At 42.0% G+C, this 25,849-nt stretch overlaps 2 protein-coding genes, 1 non-coding gene and 1 pseudogene across 5 annotated transcripts in view; 3 read left to right on the top strand and 1 right to left on the bottom strand.

Moving 5' to 3' along the window:
* Positions 1–8,874, bottom strand: part of SHLD2 (shieldin complex subunit 2) — a 68,213-nt gene extending 59,339 nt beyond the window's left edge. For 2 of the 3 annotated variants that reach the window (XM_055119015.1, XM_055119017.1), the window contains exon 1: positions 8,794–8,874. The gene's annotated coding sequence lies outside the window, so the exon portion shown is untranslated. The remainder of the gene's footprint in view (positions 1–8,793) is intronic. The other variant, XM_055119018.1, reaches the window with a different exon arrangement.
* LOC129399534 (U4 spliceosomal RNA) lies at positions 3,964–4,035 on the top strand (annotated as a pseudogene).
* Positions 8,875–8,964: 90 nt separating the features above from the next.
* Positions 8,965–25,849, top strand: part of GLUD1 (glutamate dehydrogenase 1) — a 35,555-nt gene continuing 18,670 nt past the window's right edge. Inside the window, exon 1 of the mRNA XM_055119219.1 lies at positions 8,965–9,720. Coding sequence (XP_054975194.1) covers positions 9,264–9,720 — 457 coding nt within the window. The 5' untranslated portion in view covers positions 8,965–9,263. The remainder of the gene's footprint in view (positions 9,721–25,849) is intronic.
* Positions 20,952–21,084, top strand: LOC129399479 (small nucleolar RNA SNORA41). The gene has a single exon (XR_008627115.1). It is a non-coding gene; the product is annotated as a small nucleolar RNA SNORA41 (small nucleolar RNA).

The following is a 25,849-nucleotide window of genomic DNA, read 5'->3' on the forward strand; positions in this document are numbered from 1 at the left end:
GAGTATGGAGCCCGCGCGGCAGAGCCTGGCAAGCTACCCGTGCATATTGAATATGCCAAAAACAGTAACAGTAAGTCTCTCAATGAGAGACGTTACTGGTGCCCGCTCGAACAAATCGATGAGTAACGGAGTGACAGTGACAGTGACTGACACACTTCACTGTCTTTTTTTCTTTCTCTTCACTCTATGACTGGTACTTGCATGGTACTGGTCTGGCAGGAATCAATGACTAGAATCTAAGATGCAATCCTGTTATCCCTCACTGATTTTAGATAGCCCTCCAAGATTGAGTAATAAAGATTCTATGTTTGATGAAAAAACTCTATGGACAAGAATGATTATATAAAGGCCACTTTGAAAATCCATTCCACGATCTTCTGATTCTTATCCTTGCACAGGGGAAATAACACAAGGACTAGTGGTGCATACCTTGCATTCTTGGGCTCGATTTAATCAGCAACATCGCATGGTCCCCCTCCACACCACCAAAATCATGGCCCTATTAGAGCTCAAGCACCACAGAGTGCCTAGGTGATCTCAGGCTCCTCTGTGCATTGCTCCAGTAGCCCATTTACCCAAAAGGTCTTATCCCAAACTAATCCAAATTGTGCTCATGAGAGTATATATCAGACTCCAGTGACTCCGAACCCTCTAGGACCCTTAAGACAAAGACAAGAAATGCTTACATTTCCACGTGTTAGATTAATCTTCCTGTTATTTGACATCGCAGAGTAATACCAAAGTGGACTACTCCTCCTACCTGTGAGAAATTTGTTCTAAAAACATCCGTCCCCAATAGTAGATGCTACAAGTCATGGATAGCACTAAAATCTATAATACTACTCTTCCTTTACTGTAATAAAGTTTAATGTGTAAATTAAGCATGGCTAAGAGATTAATATAACAATTATAACAATATGCTGTGATAAAATTTATCTGTTTTTTCCTCTCATGATTCCTCTATATCTAAAATATCTTACTGAACATAATGTCTTTGGACCATGGTTGACCTCAGGTAACTGAAACCACGGAAAAGGGAGAACTCTTCTATGACATCTCAGGGGGAACTAAGCCTGCACATTGTTCAATGAAGAGAACATTAAAGTGTGATGATTATAGTTTTCAAAGGGAAGTAGAATCTACAGACTTTTCAACAAAGAAAATGTAAAAACACAAGTATCACTCTTCCCAGTATACTATTTAAGAGTATTTCATACCTCAAATGGTGCCTGTATTCAAAGGAAATGTATTATCACAATAAAATAACAAAGAGGTCAGTTATTATTGTTTGGTTTCTTCCTTGGGGAGGGTGGAGCACACCCTGCAGTGCTCAGGGCTTACTCCTTGTTCGGTATTCAGGGATTACTCCTGATGGGCTCTGGGGACCATACGTGGAAAGCGCCCTACCTGTTCTAATATCTCTAAGGACCCAAAGTCAGTTTTTTATGTTTGGGCCACACACACCTGGCTGTGTTTGGGCATACTCTTGGCTCTGTGCTCAAGGATCACTCCTGGCAGGGTTCAGGGGACCATACGGGATGCTTGGCATGAAATCCAGGTCAGCTCTGTGCAAGGCAAATACCCTACCTACTGTACTACTGCTCTAGTCCCCTAAGGTCAGTATTTTTTTTCCCCCGTGTAAACATGGCAAATAATATTGATTGTCACTTAACCATTATTCTTTTCATCCTTTGTTCCTTGCTAGCAAAGCCCACCTGTACTTCTGGAGTCAGAATTTCCAAAAAGTCCTCCATTTAACCTTCCTTATGATAAAGGCATAAGCAATATAACCCAACCTTAAATACTAGAACCTAAAAGATCAAAAGCTGACTGACAGGCCTTTTAAAAAAGGTTCTCTTCACCAATAAAAATATATGTAGAGGAAAAATGGCTCTTCTACAAAGTACTTAGTTATGCTTCTATATGACAGCTATAGCAAAGGTACTGCCATGAGAAAACTTACTGAATCTAACTCAGCAGTGGATTCCTAATGGTTTCACTAAAGCCTGTACCAACAATGGTTCTTGTCAGATAAGAGTTATCTTGGTTAGTTTAAGGTTTTAGTTAAGCCACCTTTATTTGACTATTATTTCTTAAGAAGTGGAAGCATCCGAACTAGCAAATACCTTAGCTCTATGTATCTAGATTAGAAATTAGACCTCTGCTATTTACCAGGCTCTAGTCATTACTAATGTCTCTATTTTGATCCCCACTAATTCATTCATGCTTTTCTTTTCTATTTTTCACTAAGAAACAAACTAAATTATACTTACATCTACACTTCACAACAGTCTGTTTCTTCTGCAGCTCTTCCACATTGGTCAATGGGAAGAGACTTTTTACTTCATTAGTAAATATTTCATTTAAGTCTGTTTTAATAGCATCAGATATACGTCCTACTTTTTATTGAGCTTATTTTTTCCCAACTATTCAAACAATCCTCCAAAGAGAAAATGCTGAAGACAGAATAAACGGGGTATGTGTGTGTGACTGTGAAAAGTTTTTTTTTTTTTTGCTTTTTGGGTCACACCTGGCGATGCACAGGGGTTACTCCTGGCTCTGCACTCAGGAACCACCCCTGGCCGTGCTCAGGGGACCATATGGGATGCTGGGATTTGAACCCGGGTCGGCCGCGTGCAAGGCAAACGCCCTACCCGCTGTGCTATTGCTCCAGCCCCCGAGTGTGAAAAGTTTTATCAGAGAAACTTGTTTAGAGGAATAAGAAGGGACAAAGGAAGAGAGAGAAAAGAGGGAAGAGGACATGTGCTTAATAAAGAACAAGAATTCCCTACAGAAAGGAAAATAAAATGAGCATTCACATCTCATATTGAGCCTGCTAAATCTCCAAGGTAGACAATGTACCCCCATGAAAAGTTTGTTTTTTGATAGAGTAATCACATAGATAAATAAATTGAACTGAAGTAATTTGAATAACAGTATGCTATCCTTCTTACACATAAAAAATTAATCTCAACTTTAAAAAACAATGAATATGATTTTCAATATGTAATGACTACATAATGAAACATGTGAATTTAAAACACAAAATAAAAACACACAGATGAGTTCAGAATCATATGTTAGTGTAGTTAATTTTTAAGAGACCTTATTTGTTGTCTGAACGCTATACTTAAAGGGATAAAGATTCCATTATGATAGTTCATGTTTACTTTCAACATGGAGAGAACCCTTAAGCAAGGACTGATAAAATGTTTGTTAAATATTATTCAGCAATGCACCAAAATGAAAACTCAATCAGACTAGCCAAGCATATACAATTAACATTTAATTTATTAAGAAAGGAGAATTTTTAAGAGGAAAAAGAGATGATAAACCCTAATTTTTCACATCCTTTTTTCTGATAAAAATTTGGAGGTTTTGATTATGAACGTACAAAGAAGGAAAAATCAAAATTACAAACTATGCTGAAACTCAATTAGAAACATAAAAGTAAACATTAGAAAAAAATTAAAACCATGGCACAAAACCTTGATGTACCCAAATTACCAATACTTGAAAAAATGTAACTACTGAATATTTCTTTTGTTGTTTTTGAGCCACAGGGATTACCCCTGACTCTGAGCTCAGGAATCACTCTAGGTGGGCCTAGGGCACCATACGGAATGCCAGGAATTGAACCTGGGTCTATCAATGTGCAAGGCAAGCACATTACCAGCTGTGTTATTACTCTGGTCCCTCAATTTTTAATTGTTTGGTTTTGGTTTGGGGGCCACACCCAGCAGTGCTCAGGCCTTACCTCTGACTTTGCACTCAGGGGCAACTTCAGGCAGTGCCAGGGGACCACCTGGGGTGCTAGAGATTGAACCTGATCAACAACACGCAAAACAAACCCCCTACGCAGGCACCACAAATACCCATTTTCAACCAAAATGAAGTCTAAGCTAAACTGCTGTGGCAAATTATTTTACCAAAGTACACATTACTCTACATTTTGAAACTATGAGCTTTGTGCAGTGGCAGTATCGTAGCCAATGAGGTTTATCCGAGGCGCGATTATTGCTAATTGAAACTATGGTCTCTTTCTCTTCAAGCCTTTGCACATGGTATTCCCTTAGTACTGTGTGTTCTTCTCACCCAATACTTAGCTCATTACTTAATAAAGTACTAAAAACACTTGTAAACTAAAACCTGTTAAAACAAAAACCTAGTGAAACAAAAATTAAGTCTACCAAAACCTAGTAAACTTATCAGGATCTAACATTAATCCATTATTTTTAGTTTTTTATTATAAAAGTCCTTATTTAAGGGGCCAGGGAGGTGGCTCAAAGGTCTGCAGCATAAGCTTAGCATGCAGAAGTCCCAGGTTTAATCTCTGACACTGCCAGAGGTGACCATCAAAAAAAAAAAACAAAGCAAAGAACCAAATGAATCAGCCTTTATTTTAAATAAATATTAGATCTGTGGCTCTCATTTGACTTTACATAATTTTAATATCTAAGTAGGATAATTTGTCAAATATGAACTAAGTAATATAGAAAAAGAACATTCTGAAATTTTAAGTTCTTCCTAAATTCAAATTCACTATTCTTCCTTAAGACATGAAAACTTTTGAAAACTGATGTTCCTTTTAATAGATTATTCACTGCAGCACTGTTGTAACTTCAAGATAATGGTAACAACTTACATGTCTAATAAGGAACTAGTAAAAATTGTGGGAAACTGTCCCCTTAATAAAAACCTCAAGGTCAGGATTCTCCCCTGGGTAAAACAAGTTTAGCTTAGTTTAAACAAAGAGGACTGCTGCTGAGAGTCCAGGCAAAAGCAGAATAGGAGATTCAACCTCAGTGCTATACATTAAAGGTATGTTGCTAGTTTATCACCCTAAGGCCAAATCTATGTAAATATCCCAGCCTTCACTCTTAAAGTACTTGCTAACTGTTCTTAATGTACCTGTTAACATGGACAATGGTTCCCAGATCTGGAGCACCAGGGAGCCAGGGTAAGGGCACAGAAAGTGTACTCAATGGCCAGCTTACCCCCTGGTTCAATAGTAGCAACCTGGAACAGACACAGGATGTGTGTCTCATTCTTTGAAACTAACTCTGGCAAAGGTGTGAGGTGCAAATCTGATTGGTTTGCTTGTGGTAAATCACCCATCTACCAACCCCCCACCCACGTGTGTGTGTGTGTGTGTGTGTGTGTGTGTGTGTGTGTGTGTGTGAGAGAGAGAGAGAGAGAGAGAGAGAGAGAGAGAGAGAGAGAGAGAGAGAGAGAGAGAGAGAGAGAGAAAGAAACATATAATGAGGGGCCGGAGCGATAGCACAGCGGGTAGGGCGTTTGCCTTGCACGCGGCAAACCCGGGTTCGATCCCCAGCATCCCATATGGTCCCCCAAGCACTGCCAGGAGTAATTCCTGAGTGCAAAGCCAGGAGTAACCGCTGAGCATAGCTGGGTGTGACGCAAAAAGCAAAAAAAAAAAAAAAAAAAAAAAAAAAATATATATATATATATATATATAATGAAATACTATATAACAACAAAAAGGGGGCCCATCCCTATCTACCCGCCTGCCTCAGATAGTACAAGGTTAAGGTACCTGCCTTGCAGATTGCTAGCCCAGGTTTGATCCCTGGTACCACATAAGGTCTCTGGACTGTGCCAGAAATGATCCCTGAACATAGAGCAAGGCATGATCCCTGAGTATTGCCAGGTGTGACCCTCCCACCACCAAAAAACACAAAAATGGAGGAAATTACTTGCAAAACATGTATCTGATAACATGTATGTTGATGTCATCATGAATGATTCTAGCCCTGAGTACAGAGCTAAGAGTGAATCCTAAGCACCATAGGAGTGGCCTAAAAAAAAAAAAACCCACTAACAACAATAATGTTCAAATGTTCAATAAACACATGAAAGGAAAATATTAATTATCATCAAGGAAATGTAAATCAAAACCAAAATAAGCTACCACTTCACACTAAGTAATTATATGTGTTGGGGAAGAAATGGATAAACTGGATACCCCACACCCCATAAGAAATTTAAACGAGGGGCAGGAGCAATGATACATCAGATAGGCTAACCCAGGCTTGATCTCTGATATCGTATAAGGTCCACTCGGCCCACCAGGAATAATTTCTTAGTGCAGAGCTAAGAGCAACCCCTGAGCACCTCCAGGGTGCCCTGCCCCCCAAAATTTTTTTTGACACTATTGTCAAATGACAATAGTGACACTATAGTGACACTAATGACACTATTGATAACAGTGTCACTCACAAAAGTCAAAGTACCCAAATGTTCATGAATGATGAATTTTAATGATAAAATTATATATGAATACTAGCCAACAATTTATATTTATGTGCTACAATGTGAATCTTTAAAACATTGTGTAAAGTGAAACAAAAGTGCATATACCGTATAATCTCACTTAAATGAAATGTTCAGCATAGACAAATCTAAACACACAGAAAGTAAAATGAATTACTTTTCAACTTGAAAACACAAAAACATTTCTTTTTAAGGAGAAAAGGCCTGAAAATTTTTATACAGCTAATGATAATTCATAAGCCTCAAACACAGAAAACCAAATGGACTTTGTTGAATGTTATCAAATGACCAAAATTCTTTTTGTTAAATTCTGGTCTAGGGGCTGGAGCGATAGCACAGCAGGTAGGGCGTTTGCCTTGCGCACAGTCGACCTGAATTCGATTCCCAGCATCCCATATGGTCCCCTGAGCACCGCCAGGAGTAACCCCTGTGCATCGCCAGGTGTGACCCAAAAAGCAAAAGAAAAAAAAAATTCTGATCTAGTCGTGAACTGAAAATTACTATAATTAAACCATTATTTGCTAAATATCTATATATTTTATAAAGTCATTCATTAACACAAAGCTAAAACGCACCAGACCTTAAGTCCTGGTAAATAATTCTGAACTAAATGCAATAAATACTGTTTCTTGGAATACTAGACAGTCAGACACTGATTTGAGAGTCTTAGGCTGCCATTTACCAAGTAAGTGATAATCAACAATTAACTTGGTCTCTGTGAGGCTCAGTTCTCACTTGTTAAATCTGGAATTATACCTACTTTTACTGAGAAAAGAACTATTCCAGATACTTTACTGAAAGGGAGAGGGCATAGTGTCTAGATTTGTTTCACTCTTTTTCTAAACCCACAGATACCGTTGCCATTTTTTAACCACTTATATCTAATAAAAAAAGAAATTTTTTTAAAAACCTCTACTTATAGGGTTCTTGGGGGCCATTTTAAGAGACATCCACACAAAGAAGACTCTCAAAAATGACTTTCTAGTGCCTTTCAAAGCTTTTTCACTTTCCGAATTCAGGAGAAAGAAATTTGGAAGAAGTTAAACATTTATTTTTCTGAAGGCTATGATTATCAAGAAAGAGATAAACAAAAATTAAACCACTTTTCCTCAAAACAGACCCAAGAATTTAACCCGAAAGTGTGTGTAGGGGGGAGGGGGAGGAAGTCCCATTTGTTTATTGATGCTAATCTCGCTATTCAACTCCAAGGTTAAGGGGGGAGGGGGCAGAGTGGCTTTGCAAAATCAGATAATAAAGTGAAAAAAAAGGAAGCGTGGATCTTTTGACCTACAGGACACCAGGATCTCGTTCACGGTCAGCCAGCTAGTAATTATCCTCAAATCTGGCCAGCCCGGGGCAAGTGGAAACTCCCTTCCCGTCGGGTTTCGCTAGGGCAGGGTGCGGGCAGACGGCCCGCCGGCTCCTTGACGGAGACGGTGCCCGTTCCCAGCTTCGGAAACGTTCTCTCTCTCTCTCCCCACCGCGTTCTGATGGCCGGGCCGAGGAGGTCAAAGAGGTGCCATTTTTCCAGCCACCTGAGTCTCCCCCCGGCTCGTCGAAGCCGGTCGTGTGTGGCCTTTGGTTGGCGGCGTCGTTAAACTTTTACGTGCCTCCAACCGGGCCCCGGGAGGGGACGCGCGGCACGTGCCCCTCCAGTGTGTGCAGAACCGCATCGTTCCACCTTCAGGTCGTTCCGAGCAGACCCGCACTCTGGGCCGCTCAATAGTGACCGAGAAATGCAGAAGCCTTTTCTAGGAGTCAGATCGCGCCCGGTGTTTTATATAATATATATATATATTTAGTATATATGTATGCTAATATAGACGCATATATTTATGTATTTGTATGTGCACTACTCTTTCGAGAATTTTTTTCTGAAAAGACGGGGTGGGGGGTGGGGAGAGTGTGAGAGACACACACACAGACACACACAGCGGCGATTTCCCTGACTCAGCTCGCAAACGCGAACCCCTCCCAACGGCCAGGCCCGGCCCGTGAAGGGATTTCCCTCGATGTCCCTCGCTCGCGGGCGGCCGGGCTCCGCCGCGCTCCCCGAACGAGCCGCCTCAGAGCTCGGCCTTCAAACCGCCGCCTTCGCTCCGTCCCTCCAGCCCGTCGCGCTTCACGGCCGGGGCTGGCGGTGGCGTGGAGGTGGTGTGTGTGGCGGGGGGAGGTGGCCCTCCCCTCAGGGCCGCGCGAGGACAGGCTGAGGCGCGGGTGGGGGCGGCGGTGAAGCGCGGCGGGCCGCCGAGCCCCGAGGGCGCGCGGGCGGAGAGGAGGGACACCCGTGACTCACTCGTCCCGGGCCCGCCGCCAGACCGCGCTCCCCTCTCCCCCGCGCCTCCCCGGCCACTCAGCGCCCCCCAGAGGCGACGGCTGGGTCCAGCCCTCCCGGGATCGACCCCCCGATTTGGCCGAGTGGGCGGGGTGTGGCTGGAGGGAGGGGGCTCCCCCAGCCCCCCAACCCCCATCCCCGGAGGTCCCGGCTCCCTCACAGACCTGAGACGCCGCCTCTCAGCAGCCTCGGATGGCCCGAGCGACGGGGGGAGGGAGGGAGGGTGAGGGGGGCTCTCGCCCCGCCCAGCGCGCGACATTTCCCCCCCCCCCGCCCCACCGCCACGAGCATGCGCGCCGGGTTCGCTCGCGCCTGCGCGCCCCCGCCGGCACGCGCCGCCGCCGCCAGGGAGGCCGGACGAGGCGGCGGCGGAGGCGGAGGCCCCGCTCCCTGGGCGGCGCGCGCCCCCCCGCCCCGCCATTCACAGGCGACGTTAGCCCGCGGTCCTCCCTCCAAGCCCGTCCTTTCCCCCCCACCCCCCCGCCCCCCGTTAGGCGGCGAGCGCCCGAGGGGAGGGGACAGCCTGGAAGGCAGGAAGCTGCGGCTTAAAAGGGCAGCCCGCGCCGGGCCTTTCCTCCCTCGCTCCGTCCCCGGGCTCCCGAGAGCGCCTCTCCGTGGTCTCAGCCCCGCCGCCATGTACCGCTGTCTGGGCGAAGCGCTGCTGCTGTCCCGCGCCGGGCCCGCCGCCCTGGGCGCGGCGGCGGCGGGCGAGTCGGCCGCGCTGCTGGGCCGGGCCCGCGGGCAGCCCGCCGCCGCCGCCGCCTCCCCGCTGCCGGGGCTCGCCGCGCCCGCCCGGCGGCACTACAGCGAGGCGGCGGCCGACCGCGAAGACGACCCCAACTTCTTCAAGATGGTGGAGGGCTTCTTCGACCGCGGCGCCAGCATCGTGGAGGACAAGCTCGTGGAGGATCTCAAGACCCGAGAGAGCGCCGAGCAGAAGCGGAACCGGGTGCGCGGCATCCTGCGGATCATCAAGCCCTGCAACCATGTGCTGAGCCTGTCCTTCCCCATCCGCCGCGACGACGGCTCCTGGGAGGTCATCGAGGGCTACCGGGCCCAGCACAGCCAGCACCGCACGCCGTGCAAAGGAGGTGAGCGCTGGCTCGAGACCCTCGGGCCCACCCCGCCCCACCCCGCCCCGCCCCGCCGCTGCCCGGGGGTCTGCAGCCCGGCGGGCCCTGCCCAGTGCCCGCCGCGGGTGGTTTCTGCAGCCCTTCCAGCAGCGTCGTGGTTGATTCTTGTCTCCTTTCCCTCCCCCACCCCCCCGCCCCGAGCCATCCTCCGGGACTCCTGCAGAGGTTGATGCTGCACCGCTCTTTTCTTTTTCATCCTGGTGCAAGTGACTCACCAGGGTGGGTCCCGACAACATGCACTTCTAGAAAAGGGAACAGCCCCATCCGATTCGATCTGTGCATTTCGTGTTTTTGGGGGTTGTTTGTATGCGGGTGGGGGGGGGTGGCCGTTACAGTGACTTAGACTCTGAGATGCAGACTCAGATTGGAAAGATTCTTTTCCCCTGGGGGGGGGGAGTGGGGGGGGGGTCACACTGTTTGCAACAATGCCACGACAGGGTAACAACATGCAGTTTTGACAGTGTTAAAATAGATTAGCGGAGGGTACGTTGATCTTTTAGCATGGGCTATTTTCTGTCCCGATAACTTCGGTTTCTTACCAAAAAAAGTAATGCATGAGCGGTGTGACATCTGACAAATAAACACCGGGCGTCCTGACAGTAAATCTAAAGGGTGTAAACTGCAGGACTGCCCGCCAGCCAATGGAATGAAATAGCCCTGGGGGTGTGTACTAGTCCTGGCTAGCACCAGATTCGACCTGAGGGAAAGATAAAAGTATAGGAAGAAAGGAGCAGACTGGTTTAGGATTTAGTTGTCTCCAAGTCATCGTGTAGTTTAAATCTTTGAAATGTGTGCAGTTCTGACTTACACAGTCCGATTGCTCTCTTTGAGTAAATAAGAGGTTTTCCTTTTCAGTGTTTCACCCAATAAGTTGCACAATGTATCGTTAAAGGTGCTTTAAAGTAACCTAAAATAGAAAGGTCGAAACCACTTTTTCTGTTAAAAAAGTGCAATGAAGGGCCCAAGTAGGTGAAGAGTCTGGTTGGAGGTGGCTTGACTAATAAACACAAAGGATGTTGCTAGACCCTTGCTTGTAATCCTGGAGGGGTATTTTATTATACCAGCTGGCTTCTGATGACAGTTTTCAAAAATATTTGTACCAGAAAAATTTAAGCTCCTGGCATTCCCAATCTGGGAACAAAGGTTGCTTCAGACTGTTTAATGATCTACTTTTATTTGCTAAATTTGCATTGACCCCACCTACTTCCAGAATTTCACCTTTGGAGCTGAAGTTATCCTCTACCTCTGCTAGTTTCCTCTTCTAAAAACCAACATTAATCACTTGACCTCTAATTTCCCTTTCTAGCTCCAAAATTATATAAAAGGTACATGCTGTCAATCGTCCTACATCTGCATTCCCTTATTCTCTGAATCAGAAATACAAGTTCAGACTCCTCCAAAAAGCAAACAAGTGTTGTGGAGTAATGGGTAATGTTAGCAGTTGTAAGTTTTAATTTGTCTTTAAGTCGACCTTACTGTTAGATTTTTGTTGACAGCAATTGATTTTAAAGTTATACAAATAAACCAGTGTATTTATTTCTCTGTAGGATCTGCTTTCCTTTCCTTGGAATTCTTTATATTATTGCTTTAATGGCAATATAAATAAATAAATATTTATAAATAAACGCTCACTAAAGCACCTAAACTGTACCAGTTAGTCTATTCCAGCTGTTGCCACAGCACTTTTAATACCAGAATGTTAGCCTAGTGACAGTTTGCCTCAACCATAACTAAAGTTATTTATTGTAGCATTTACTTGTTCTAGAGAGGAAGGTACATTTCTGTTATATTTTTTCCAACTTATAAGATGCAACTGAAAGTCTCTATTAACTTTCTGTATACAAGCATAGGGAAGCTATTGCAATAATGGTGGCAAGCATTGTAAGATGATGTAGTATGAAATTTTTCTTATTATATGAAGGGATTGGAAAGAGAATTGCTGGCCACATCCAGCAGTGTTCAGGGGCTACTCCTGCTTTGTGCTCATAGGTTCCTCCTGGCTGTGCTAGGGAACCATAATGATGGCCAGGGATTGAGGGTTGTCCACATGCAGGTCAAACACTGCAAGTACTCTCCAATTTCTTCAGCCCCTCAGAACATTTTAGTATAAATAAATATGTGATCAGCAAAATTTTGGTACTGGAGATTTTGATGTTCTGCTCTAGGAACTTCCTGCCCATTTTTTATCCCTTGGCTGATTGCGGAATGTAATGTATTTTAAGAATAATTTATTTTTAGTGTTTTTGCAACTAAGCATTTATAGGTTTTTCCCTTACAAGGAACTTGTTTACTTTCTTGTTCCTACTCTTACCTTAGAAATGCCGAATATATTAGGTGATTGGGTTTTTTTAATACTTTTAATAATGCCAGTGAACAGTAATTCTTTTCTAAGCATCCTTGAGCACACTTTTTTCTCCCCGCCCTTACTTAACTGCCTTACTTCTCTACCAGTGTTCTTTGCTAAAACAAACAAAACACCCTTTCCACTTCTCTCCATTAAAAAAAAAAAAATGGACTTTAGGTAATATGGTTACAAAGGTATTACTGTTCATGGTATTGATTTACAAAGTTAAGCACCTTCATCATTCCTGGAGTGTCTTAAGACCTTCTAGCTCTGTTCTTAATGGTCTTATTCTTCTAGTATTTTCCCAGCCCTCAGCCCTCTCTCTAATCTTTCCTCAAAAGCAACCTTATACCTGAGTTTTCCAAAATAAAATTCTCGAGGTTGAAGCATACCAACAATTCTATTATAATCTCACTGAAGGGAAACGGGTGACTTTAAGCCCTGAGAATGACTGGTGTATGCTTTATTCTGAGTAAATATTTAATAATATGTGTTGTTTTTGCACTTCTTTTCCCCACATACCATGTTTATGTTATGCCATGAGATTTCCATCTGTCGATATTCAAGTGAGGGACCCGGGCCATGGTACAGCAGGTAGGGCATTTGTGTTGCACACAGCCAACCCAGGCATCCCATATGGTCCCTTGAGGAGTAATTCCTGAGTGCAGAGCCATGAGTAACCCCCAGGCATTGCCAAGTGTGACCCAAAAACAAAACAAAAAAGATTTTAAATTGATTTACGCCACAGGCTCTGAAGGGAAGTTTTTGGTTTTGTGGTGGTTTGGTTGGCTGGAGTGGGGACCATACCCAGTGGTGCTCAGGGCTTACTTTAGGGAACATATACGTACAAGGCAAGTGCCTTTCCTGCTATACTAGCTCTCCAGGCCCCTCTGCAGGGACATTTTAAGATGTGGGTTGAAGGGTGCGGCAGAGCAGTGCAATAGTACAGTGGGTAAGGTGGTTGCCTTTCACACCCAACCTGAGTTTAATCCCAGACACCACATATGTTTCCCAAAGCTCCACAAGGAGTGATCTCTGGGTTCAGAACCAGGAGTAAGCCCCTGAGTACTGCCGGCTGTGACCCAAAACCAAATATGTATGTTTGTGTATATTTGGGGAAGTAGCTCGGTGGTACAGTACTTGAATGTGAAGGCGTGGCATGTACACGTCCAACAGAGATGAATATCTGCAAAACTTTCTGCTTTTAGAAATGTCTTCAGAAGGTTTTTATGAGGGGCTGAAGCCATAGTACAGTAGGTAGGGCTTCCATGCAGTTGACCAGGGTTTGATCCCCGGCATCCCATATGTCATATGTATGTCCCCTGAGCACCACCAAGAGTAATTTCTGAGTGCAGAGCTAATAAGAGTAATCCCTGAGCATTGCTGGGTGTGACCCAAAAACCAAAAATAACGGGTGGGGGCGTCTTTAGGAAAAGGAAGGAAATTTGGGCCGCACCCCGCTGGAGTGACACCCTTTGTAGTACTCAGGGTCTATAGATGGTGCCAGGGATGGAAGGAACCATTTCAGCCATTTCAGCAAGGTATAAGGCTTAGTCCCAGTATTATCTTTCTGAGCCCCAAAGATCTCCTGTGTTTGAAAATATAAGCAATTAATTGTTCCTTTTAACTTCCAGGCTTTCAGTATTCCCTTGGTTCTGCTTAAGACTTATCTACCATTTTAGGAAGAAGAATGTTTGTCCCCCAATTTGGGGACCAGAGATGTAGTTCAAAGGGCCAGAATACTTGATTTACATGAGGGAGGCCTGGGTTCAGTTCCCCAGTACATGGTCCCCTAAGCAGCAAACCAGGTGTGGTCTCTGAGCCCTGTCTGCTATGCCCCCAAAACCAAAATATGAAAAGTAAATGAGTAAATTTTTTTAAGTTGAAATTATTTTGAAGTCAATTCTTAAAGTACAGATTAATAATAGCAACTTATTAATATAGGACTCAATTTATTTTTTCTCCTCCCCTTACCATTTTTTCAAATTGAAACTTAAACAACTGGTTCTTCTTTCATAGAACTTAAAACATAAAATAGGTTGGAAGGCCTTTTGAGTAGAATCCTCTGAAAATAATGACTTTTATGTCTTTCTTATAACTATAAATAAATAGGACTCCACTGAGATAACTCGAAGGGTCAGAGCATATGCTTTGCTTGCTCTGGTTTGGATCTCCAGCCCCACAAGGTCCCATCTCTGAGGTACTGAGCTGGAAATTAGCCTCTGAGCACTAAGAGTGACACACTCCACCAAAAACTTATAAATAGGAAGAGTTGGGTGGCTTTTGGTCTGGGAGGGCAGCTAGGGACTGAAGTCTGCCTCTCAGATTGCTCATTAGAGTAATGATGTAATTTTGTGTTGAATGATAGAACTTGTGTAGGGACTATAAAGAGGGCTGATGGTGTTTTACTTTTACAATGAGACATCCACACATGTACAGTAGTTAAGGCGCTTTCCTTCCTAATCCAAGTCCCTGGATTAGGTCCCTGTACCAGTTCTATCTCTGCACAACATATGGTCTTGAGCACTGTTAGGTGGAGCTCCCCAAAAAGGAGTATCCACTGCCTACAGTTAAAAATAGTATCTCTGACTTATTTCTGCCCTGTTGAATTGACAACCATCAAAATGTGGATTTTAAATAAACTGAGTAAATTCACACTTGTTGTTGTTGTTGTTGTTGTTGTTGTTGTTGTTGTTGTTGGACCACAGCAGACTGTGCTTGTGGGCTTACCTCATTTTGATGCTTGAAGGTCAGCACAGTTCTGGGAATCAAACCCAGGACCTTATTCTGCTAGGGCAATTACTCTACCACCAAGCCACATCCCTGAACAATTTCTCATATTTTTATGACCATACTTTCCAATGTTTTCATAAGTATGTGTGCCTGCATCTGATACCTTGAGAAAATGTCACCTTCATAGGTGCATTTAATTCGGTATTTGACTCAATCAGAGAATTAGGAAAAAAAAAGTCTATGACTACTATGTCCTAGTCTTTAGTCCTGAGGATTGTGTTATGTTAATGCTTTATAGTTAAATAAGAAATTTAATTAAAATCCCATTTGCATGGCACGTCTTTTTAGTTTTATTTTAGGGAAACCAAATGCAGCTGTCCCCTGCCCCCAGTATTTAATCAAGATCTTAAATCAGATTGCCATTCAATCTCCCATCATTGAGTCTTAATGATTTGCTTTGGCAGTAAAAACTCCATGTGCAGGAAGACAAACACTGCTCACTCATTATGCAAGGAACATTGCAGGAATTAGAGCATCAAAAATTGGAGAACAAGTAACAATTGGACTTAAATTCTAATACTGGCAGAGTTTAAATATTAAGAATAATAGGAGCTGGAGCAATAGTACAACGGGTAGTGCATTTGCCTTGTGGCCAAACTGGGTTCAATCCCTGGCATCTCATATGGTGCCCCAAGTATCATCAGGTGTAACCCCCCCTACTCCAAAAAAAGCAAAAACACAAAACAAAAAAAATAATAATAATAAATTGAATTTTCTGGTATATCATAGAAAGAAATTGTGTAGCTCTGTTGCCACGAATTTAAATTGCATAGGAAAATTGCTTTTATCTGATTATGTTTAAAAATATTTAGAGTTCTCCCAGGAACCAATAAAGATTAATTAAAATAATAACTTTTGGATGCTCAAAATGCATGGGCTTGATACTCTTTTCTATTTATTTTGTATATTGAGTTTTCATAATACCAATTAAAATATCTCTAACATCAGATCTTCAATAAAGCACAAACTTTGGAAGTTTTTTGCTTATTTTATTTCTTGAGGGCAGTGAGTACCACCCATAGAGCTAGGGTGAGGGGTAAACACCAGTGATTTGCAGTATTATTACCCCATTTCACGCATTCAGTGTTCCAACAACACACCCTCCACTAGAATATCCTTTTCCCTCCACCATTCTCTTAGAGAGGGGCCTTTTTTTTTTTTTTAAGAGTAAAGGTTATTTCTACCTTTTTCCCTCACCGGCTTTTCTCTTTGTTGTTTAGATTGGGTTGATATTGGGGGTTGTGGTTGGGTCATGCCCAGCAGTGCTCAGGACTTACTCTCAGCTCTGTGCTCCGAAACACTCTGGTGAGTTCGATTCCCAGCATCCCATATTATCGTCCCGTCCCCCCTGTCCCCAGCACTGCCAGGAGTAATTCCTGAGTGCATGAGCCAGGAGTAACGCCTGTGCACCACCAGGTGTGACCCAAAAAGCAAAACAAAACCAAAAAAACCATTCCTGATGGTGCCTGGAGAAACATATGCAGTGCTGGGGTTGAATCCAAGATTCAGGGTACTTGTCTAAACCCCTTACTGTTTCTCCAGCCAACTTTTCATTACTTTTGTTCTTATGACCAGAGGTTGCACACTCCTAATTGTATCGATACTTTCAGGGGTCACAAACTGTGGTGTTGCACACTTTAGTTGTGATTCTTCCCAGGGGCCTGACTGGTAGACTGGAGATTGCACACCTCATTTTGGCACCAGCGGTCCCAAGCAGCCGAGTCACCAGGATTTCACTTGGCATGGGTTGAATTCAGATCTCATGCTTGCACATCAATTCTTAAAATGCCCATAATTGTAATACCCAATAAATACTTTTTTAAATATACACTTATTATTCAGACATCCAAGTAGTAATGAAAATTAAGAAATAAAAAGTGGTACCGCTCTATTCTCTTTTTCCCCCCTACAAAATAACCTAAAATAATCTCAAATCCAAAACTTATAAAAACTGACCTAGCAGTTTAGATGAATTTGTATTTTTCCTGTTCCCTAGTGCAGATTGAAGCTTGTCATCTGAATTGAAGCTGTAATATTGAAGTAGTATTTCATATACAAAAACTCATGTATGGAATACTACTTGCAAAGGCAGGAAAGAGATTATGAAGGGCAAGAGGAGAATCTGGGAAGGTAATTCCCTGCTTGTTTTTGATTATCTTTCAAAAAGCAGGTGAACCTGGAAGATGCCACCTTCATAGAGGTCACTAGCAAATGTAGAGCAAGATAGCAACAATAACTAACATTTATTGAGCTTCGTGTGTATACCAGACTTTTACTGAGTTCTCCGTATACATTTTGCTAAGAATATTCCACACATGTGGAGTATTTCCTCAGCACAACCTCATAAAATACTGTTGGCCCAGGAGGGTGGAGTAATAGTACAATGAGTGGAGCCTTTGCCTTGCACACAGCCATCCTCGGTTCAATCCTGGGTTCAATCCCTGGAATTTCATATGGACCCCTCAGCTCCACCAGGAGTAGTTTCTGAGTGTAAAGCCAGGAGTACCCAGAGCATTACCAGGTATGGCACAATAAAACAAAACAAAAAAATACTGTTGATCCTGGTTTTTAAATGTGAATCATTATAGCTGAATAGTGCAGTCTCTCTTTGCAAAGTTGCATGGTTACATAGCAGTAGATCTAGGAATGAAATTCTAATCATATGATTAGATCGTAATAGATCATTATTACATGGGAAATATTAATTTTAGAAGTTACAAATTGCATCATACAATAAGTACTACTTGAGAACCATGTCCTACCATCCACATGATTCCTGACATTTTGGATCATTTGCAATTTGTTACAAGGTTTTAAAAGCTAAGTTTTACGTAGAAAACTAATGCATATTCAAACATTTGCATATAAAATTTATAAATGCTGTCTCTCAAAGTCCATTGTTTAGTAATTGTTAAAACAACAAAATAACCTTTGAAGAAAGGTTTCCTTTATTTTTTTTTTTTTTTAATTTATTTATTTTTAATTAGAGAATCACCGTGAGGGTACAGTTACAGATTTATACACTTCTGTGCTCACACTTCCCTCATACAAAGTTTGGGAACCCATCCCTTCACCAGTGCCCATTCTCCACCACCCGTAAACCCAGTGTCCCTCCCACCCTCCCCAATCCCATCTCCCCCCCACCCCACCCTGCCACTGTGGCAAGGCATTCCCTTCTGCTTTCTCTCTCTAATTAGCTGTTGTGGTTTGCAACAAAGGTGTTGAGTGGCCCCTGTGCTCAGTCTCTAGCCCTCATTCAGCCCGCAACTCCCTTCCCCCACATGGCCTTCGACTGCAATGTAGTTGGTGATCGCTTCTCTGAGTTGACGAAAGGTTTCCTTTAAAAGAAGTTTCAAAACCAGTGGTGTTTTAAGTTTAATGTTGTAGAACTACTCATTTCTCTAGTAAAGTCTTTTAGTATGTTGCAGGTTTTCAACAGAACAGTTTTTAAATAACTTTCTTCCAAGAATCTCTTCTTAAGGACTAGGAAAGGTTTTTTGTTTATCATGAGTTGTTAGTGTTTGTCTTGGTTGTTCTTAGAGAAAAGTGTGTCAGACCTGATTTCTGCGAATTGCTTATAGGCTATAGGAAAATGTGAAAGCTGACACAAATGAAAATCACAGATTGTCAGTAGCATGGTTCTTTTTCCACTTACTATTAACACAATAAGTTATTTTCCATTATGTGGTTTTTTGCCCTGTAAGTAAGAGCATTCATTGGTTTTTGGCCATGCCAAGCGGTACTCAGGGCTTTCTTAGCCCATGTACTGTCTTTCCTGTCTTCCTCTATAGGGTTTTTATGTTTTGAAATTTTTGTTTTCATTGATTTCCCCCACAATCTTGTAATCTAAAATCTCTTGTACACTATTGATCTTTTTTCTCAGTCTTCTATTTCTATATTTTTTGGCTCCAGTCAATAAATGACACAATTAAAAACACATTAAACAACATTTCTACAGTTGGAATTCAAAGATTATACCAGGGAACAACAGACTTGATCTGGAAGTAAGAAAGACTGGATAGAGTCTGACAGGGGAAAGGTCATTTCACATGAAAGGGTGGCTCAGCCTAAATCTGAAGGACTGTGTGTGATTGGGTCATAGGGACTGACTTTTTTTTAGTTAGTGAGAAAAAAAGGTTTTGCCCTGTCCCAAAACTCCTAAAATCCTATCATCTCCTCCTAAGTGATAGGGTACTAGGAACATCTTTTGTCCTAATACCTGGTTTTTACTCTAGGAACTCCTTAGTTCCTTAGAATTTCATGATAGAAACTGTTGTTCAAATGTAGCAGCTCTTCTCTTTGGGGCCCCTTGATAATTTCAGGATGGGGGCTGAAACTTAGAATTTACAGCTTCTTACTCCATCTTAGGAAGGAAAGAGGGCTAGCAATTGAGTTAGTAATCCGTTTTCCTGTGAGAGGAAGCTTTCCTAAAAGTCCCTAAACTGCTTACTGGGTACAGGAAGTTTCCTGGTACATATCCATATGCCAGAATGGGTGCCAAATCCCAGCTCCATAGGAACAAAAACTCCTACACCAGTGACTCTCAAAATAAACAAATATATGTAGAATATTTCCCTGAGTTCATTGAGCTGTTAGAGCAAATGACCATGCCTGAGAACGGTGGTGTGGAATCTCAATCAGTAATCTCCAGGTTGAATTGGAAATCTGGGAACCCAACATGAAGTGGGAGGGAGGGCAGTCATGTGCAGCTGAGCCCTTCGCTCATGGGGTTTGCATTGATTCTGGGTAGTCATTGACCAAAATTAAATTAGAGTCAGTTGGAGTCCGTAGGGAATAAGAGATTTGCTTTGGGTAGAAAATCAAAAACGATTATATTTGAAAAATATCTGAGCAGGGCCAGAGCAATAGTACAGCAAGTGGAGGGTGCATGCCCACCTCATCTGCCAACCCTAGTGCAATCTCCAGCACCAGTTTTGGTCCTCAGCGCCTCTCCAGAAGTGATCCCCAAGAGGAGAAAGCCCTGAGCATTACATGGGCACAAAAACAAACCACAAAATACATGAGCAGTCTTTAGAGGTTTGTTGGGTGAAAGGACAGCACAGAAAACTAGGCAACGGTGGAACTGAGGATGAACTCACAGGTAATTGTAGCAGAAGAAATGAAACCTGAAGGAGAGAACAGCTTGGAGAAAGAACAGTGTTTCCCAACAGATGAGAGTTGGATTTTAAGAATAAAGGAGATTATTTTAAATCCCCCCCCCCTTTTGGTGGTGGTGTTTTTTTTTCTTTTTGGGTCACACTCAGCGATGCACAGGGGTTACTCCTGGCTCTGCACTCAGGAATCACTACTGGCGGTGCTCAGGGGACCATATGGGATGCTGGGAATCGAACCCGGGTCAACCACGTGCAAGGCAAACGCCCTACCCACTGTGCTATTGCTCCAGCCCCATAAACAAGATTATTAAGAAAATTAGAAATCATGTTTTTCTCCATTTTCTTCTCTGCAAAGTATATTTGCTCTGTCTTTGGTGCTGGTCTCTTGTCTTCCTATAATTCTATTCATTCCTCCCTTATGATCCATCTCAAATATTATCTACATTTGTACATAATCTGCATAAAACTGGGTATATGAAATTTTGATAATTTTTATCTCTGAACATTTTTATAACAATATGTGCGATATTTTCTAAATATTAGCCAACTTTATAAGTTTAGCATCAATTTTTAAGATTAGTTTGCCTAAGTTAAATGCTATCAAAGAATTTATAAAAACAGTAATGACTTTATCCTATGTTTAATCTTTCCTCCATCCATTTCCTCCATCCATTTGTGTTTAAGTAAGTGAAATACTTAAACACAAAATAAAGATATATGTGTTACAGACATTTAAATTAAGAAACATTGGGGCTGGAGAGATAGCACAGCGGGTCGGGCTTTTGCCTTACACTCAGCCAACCTAGTTTCGATTCCCAGCATCCCATATGGTCCCCTACCACCTCCAGGAGTAATTCCTGAGTGCAAAGCCAGGAGTAACCCCTGAGCGTTGTCGGGTGTGACCAAAAAAAAAAAAAAACTAAATAAATTAAGAAATATTCCATAGCAGCAGGTCTGCAATTGCTCTTCCTGTAGCAATTGTGGCAGTCATCTGTGAGGAAGAAATTGTTACTTGGTTAACACTGCTTTCTTAGCAAAATAGACAGTAATAGTGTAATTTGTCAGGCTAGAGATGTTGCAATAAAAACAAGGAAGTGTTTTGGACTAGGGTGAAAACCTATAGTTCTGAAAACTTAAATATATATAAATTACATAACTGAGCAGGTTCACCTATAATGAGATGACTGAGGTCACAAATGGTAGTCTAGAGAGGTTTCTGCTCTCTCTGTATTTAAGTTTTGATGAAAACATCAATAAAAGTAAGAAATATTTTCCACCTTTCCAACATCAACCTGAGTCTTGCTTTCTTCTTAAATTTGCTTCTTCTAAGTGGCTGGAATAAGATTTTGCTGTAATGAGTTAAAACTCTAAAATATTTTGTTTCCCTTCCTTCTTGCATAAAGTCACTGTTAAAATCAGAATGTAGTTTTCCTTAGCTCCTTCACTAAAGCTTTTTCCTTAGTACCAAATGTTTGAATTTTATCTGAGACTTACTAGTATTTTATGTGGTCGTTACTTATTGATGAGTGCTATTCCTCACCATTTTCCCTCCTATCCACATATTTAATTAAGTTAAGCTAGTCAACTTTAATTAAGTAAAGTGGGAAATTCTGTTGTGGAGAAAATAGGTTCTAATAAACAAACGGTAAGGAAGTCCATGAATTTTAAGAATTCTAGTCTTGATTTTTAAAGTTTTATTCTTAAAGGGGCCAGAGTTGCATGTGCTAACCCAGGTCTGATTCCCCAACATCCCATATTATCCTCTGAACACTTCCAGGTGTGGCCCAAAAACCAAAAAATAGTTTTATTCTAAAGTTGAACTCTAGGTTATTAAATTATGCTGAAGGCTGAAACAATAGTACAGTGGATGCGGTCTTGCCATGCATGCTGCCCCACGTAGGTTTAATCCCAAGCATCCCATATGGTCCCCTATGAAAGCCAGGGCTAAGTCCTGAGCACCATGGGGTGTGACCCCGAAATGAATACATAGATAGATAAACAGTGCCTGGAAAGTGACAGGATATAGGGGTCAGAGCAGTAGTATAGTGGGTAGGGTGCTTGCCTTGCATGTCACAAACCCAGGGTTTTATCCTAGGTTCCCTAAAGGGTTCCTGAGTCTCCCCAGAAGTAATAATTATTGAGCGCTGAGTCAGAAATAAGCTCTGAGCACTACTGGGTGTGGCTCAAAAACAGAAAGTGAGAATGTAACTAGAAGTTGGGTTTTTGTTTGTTTGTTTTTGCTTTTTGGGTCACACCCAGCGATGCTCAGGGGTTACTCCTGGCTTTGCACTCAGGAATTACTCCTGGCAGTGCTCAGGAGATCATATGGGATGCTGGGAATCGAACTCCAGTCAAATGTAAGGCAAATGCCCTACCCGCTGTACTATCGATGTACTATCGCTCCAGCCCCTAGAAGTTGGATTTTTGATGAATGAATCAAACCCTATAAAAAAGATAAAAGTTCAAGTAAGTTTAAAAACAGAGAAAAACCAGAATTAATTGAATTTTAGAAATGAATCATAAAAACAGTGACTCAGTTGCTAGAGTCCTTTGTTAACTAGTTGAAGAAAGAAAACTTCTGGCTGCTCAGTTGTGGTTTCCACCAAATCTTTTTCAAAATAATGAGTGCTAGTTTGTTTTCTTTATCACCATAGCAACAGCAGCTAGTTTTTTTGTTGGTTTTTTTGGTTTGTTTTTTTTTTTTTTTTTTTTTTTGCTTTTTGGGTCGGGGCTGGAGCAATAGCACAGCGGGTATGGCATTTGCCTTGCACACCACTGACCTGGCTTTGATTCCTCCGCCCCTCTCGGAAAGCCTGGCAAGCTACCCGTGGCATATTTGATATGCCAAAAACAGTAACAAGTCTCACAATGGAAACGTTACTGCTGCCCGCTCGAGCAAATCGATGAGCAACGGATGACAGTGACAGTGATACAGCTTTTTGGGTCACACCCGGCAATACACAGGGGTTACTCCTGACTAATGCACTCAGGAATTACTCCTGGCTGTGCTCGGGACCGTATGGGATGCTGGGAATTGAACCCAGATCGGCCTCATACAAGGCAAATGCCCTACCCACTGTGCTATCGCTCCAGCCCCCTAGTTTTTTCTTTTGCTTTTTAATTTCTCCTAGAAAAACTGCAGCAATCTTAGAGTCTTGAGGAGGCTAAGAAATACCTTTAATAACTTCTAAAGAAGGAAAATGCTATGTGCTGTATGTAGTTTGCAGATGACTCCATTTCATTGATGTTCTTTTGAGACATCTGGATACCAGTTGGCAAAATTTATAAAGTAAATCACTTTATATAAATAAAATAAGTCAGTTTCTTTTTTGGGGGGGGGCATTGGTTTTGGTTTTTTGGGCCACTCATATTTTGGAATTGGGGGCATTATTCCCTGTAGTGCTTAGGGGATCGTGCAATGCAGTGCCTGTACAAACCCCAGGTGTTCTGCATGCAAAAAGCATGTTACAATATTTTAAGAGACCTAAATAAAAAACTGTAATTTACTTTTCTCCATTTTTACAGTAAGTTTTTTGATGCTTTTGAGTTTCTGTCTCCATTCTGTCAATCCTTATTGGTCCTGCTTACTTTGAACCTGCTCTACCTAACTTCCCATCTCAGAGGAAAGGAGGGAAGGTCTGATTTTACTTCTTTAAAAGAGAAAATAAGACTACAGATAACTCCTTCTTGCTTTTTGTGTAAGATGTTTTTAGGATTTTTCTGGGTTTTACCTATGTCAGTATTGGTATTATTTAGTTTTATTTAATGATCTTTGTCTTCAAATTGAATAACTTAAATTAGAGTAGATGTTCAAAAATACTTTCTGCCTTTTAGAATTTTGAAGTATGTCACATTTTGTCCTTCATATATCCTAATTGTGCTGATTCTCCTAAATTCACTGGTTTTACAGATTTAGTAGTTACCTTCTCTTTTGCAGTAATATTTCATAATATATTAAATTGTGACTGGATATTGTTCTTAGTCATTGTCATTTTTTTATTTTCCATCCCAAAGGAGGAAAACAGCGAGCTTTTATTAGGTGTGAGTAATTCCTATATTATAGTTTGTCTCAAATATTGCTAGAGTATTTTTCTTATTTTTCAGATTAGAGGTTCAAGTAGTCCTGAATAATGTATACACCAGCCTCCACACGTAAACACATTTATCACTGATTAAAGTTAAAATAAAAACATTTCTCCCGTGGCCCAACACTCCCACCTACACTTGTTTCTGTGTGTACCTTCCTTTCTTCTGACCTGCTCTGGGGCATATTCCCCTGACAGCTGCTTTCCTTGGTTTCCCAATAGATCCTCCATTGTCTTCATGCACCAGATCTTCATTGGTTCATCGCCTGCGAAACGCCTGTGTTGTGAAAAGTCATTTATATAACTGCTTTGCTTCTGTGTCTTACAGTTGAGCTCTCTAAATGGGAGTGGCTAGAACATTCCACTTTACAAGCAAAAATTTTTGGTTCCATCTGGTGGAAACATGTTTTGGTTAAACTTACACAGCTTCTGACTCATCATTCCAGTACTGTTATAATTAAATAGCTGCTTTGTTTATGTTATTTTGTAAAAGGAATAGCTCAGTTTCTGATTCCCATCTCTGTCTAAAGTATTTAAAATTTGCTCTTGTATTTATGATTATTACAAGTTTATATGTTGTTTAGTTTACCGTTCAATGTATAAGTACTACATTATATTTTATACTTAACTTTTTATATTAAACTTTTCCCCCTGGTTAAGAAAGTGGAACTGGGGCAAGCATGATACAGTGCAGCAGGTAGGGGGTTTGCCTTTCATGCAGCTGACCTGGATTCGAACCCTGGTGTCCTATATGGTCCCCTGAATCCTCCCTAAGCTCAGAGCCAGAAGTAATACCTGAGCTGCTGGATATGCCCGCCAAAAGGAAAAAAAGGAAGAAGGAACTGTCCTGCCCACTCAGTCAAATTGCAAATTGCTTGAGAGAGAGAGAGAGAGAGACAGAGAGAGAGAGAGAGAGAGAGAGAGAGAGAGAGGAAAATTGAAATAATTCATTAACTACGTGGACTTTGACAACAATAATTTTTTTTAAGTACACCATCCAACTATTTCCCTGAAATTTATCATTTATTTGGTGGCGGTTGGACACTGCATCCAGCAGTGTTCAGGATCTCTTTCTGACTCTGTGCTCAGAAGTGACCCAGATGCTGGGGTTTGAATCAGGGTCAGCTGCATACAAGCAATTAATTGCCTCAGCACTTGTATTAACTCTGGCCCCTCCACAAGTTTATTTTGAGAAATGATGAAATTGAGTTTTATTGAGTCATGTTTTTATTTTGTTTTAGGGGATTTTTGTTTTGTTTTGTTATTGTTGTATGGTTTGGGGTCTTGGGGAGGGAGGCTGGGGTGTTTTTTGGTTTTGTTTTTAGCGTTTTGGGCCACAGCCAGCAATGCTCAGGCTCCGAGATCAGAAATTTACTCTTGGTGGTGCTCAGAGGACCTTATGGGAACCCGGCTAGGCCACGTGCAAGGCAGACACCATACCCACTGTAGTATCTCTCCAGCCCCTAAACCATGTTTTTAAATCATCGATATAAACTTAATGTTTACTCACCACACCTTTGTAATAGCAGTGATAATAGCTGTAATTGAAGTATTATCTGCATAAAGGCACTATGCCAGCTGCCCATGAAGTTAACAGGAAGCCTAAGAATGTCCCTTCCCAGGTGAGTAAGTGCAGACACCCACAGATAATGCTTTGAACTTAGGTTTACTTGTTTATTAAGAAGAAGTGCCAAACATGGCACCCACCCTGGTACCTGGCCAAACATCATTTCACTAAGTTATTTTTTTGA

The sequence above is a fragment of the Sorex araneus genome, chromosome 11 (genome assembly GCF_027595985.1).
Source record: "Sorex araneus isolate mSorAra2 chromosome 11, mSorAra2.pri, whole genome shotgun sequence".
Taxonomy (NCBI): domain Eukaryota; kingdom Metazoa; phylum Chordata; class Mammalia; order Eulipotyphla; family Soricidae; genus Sorex; species Sorex araneus.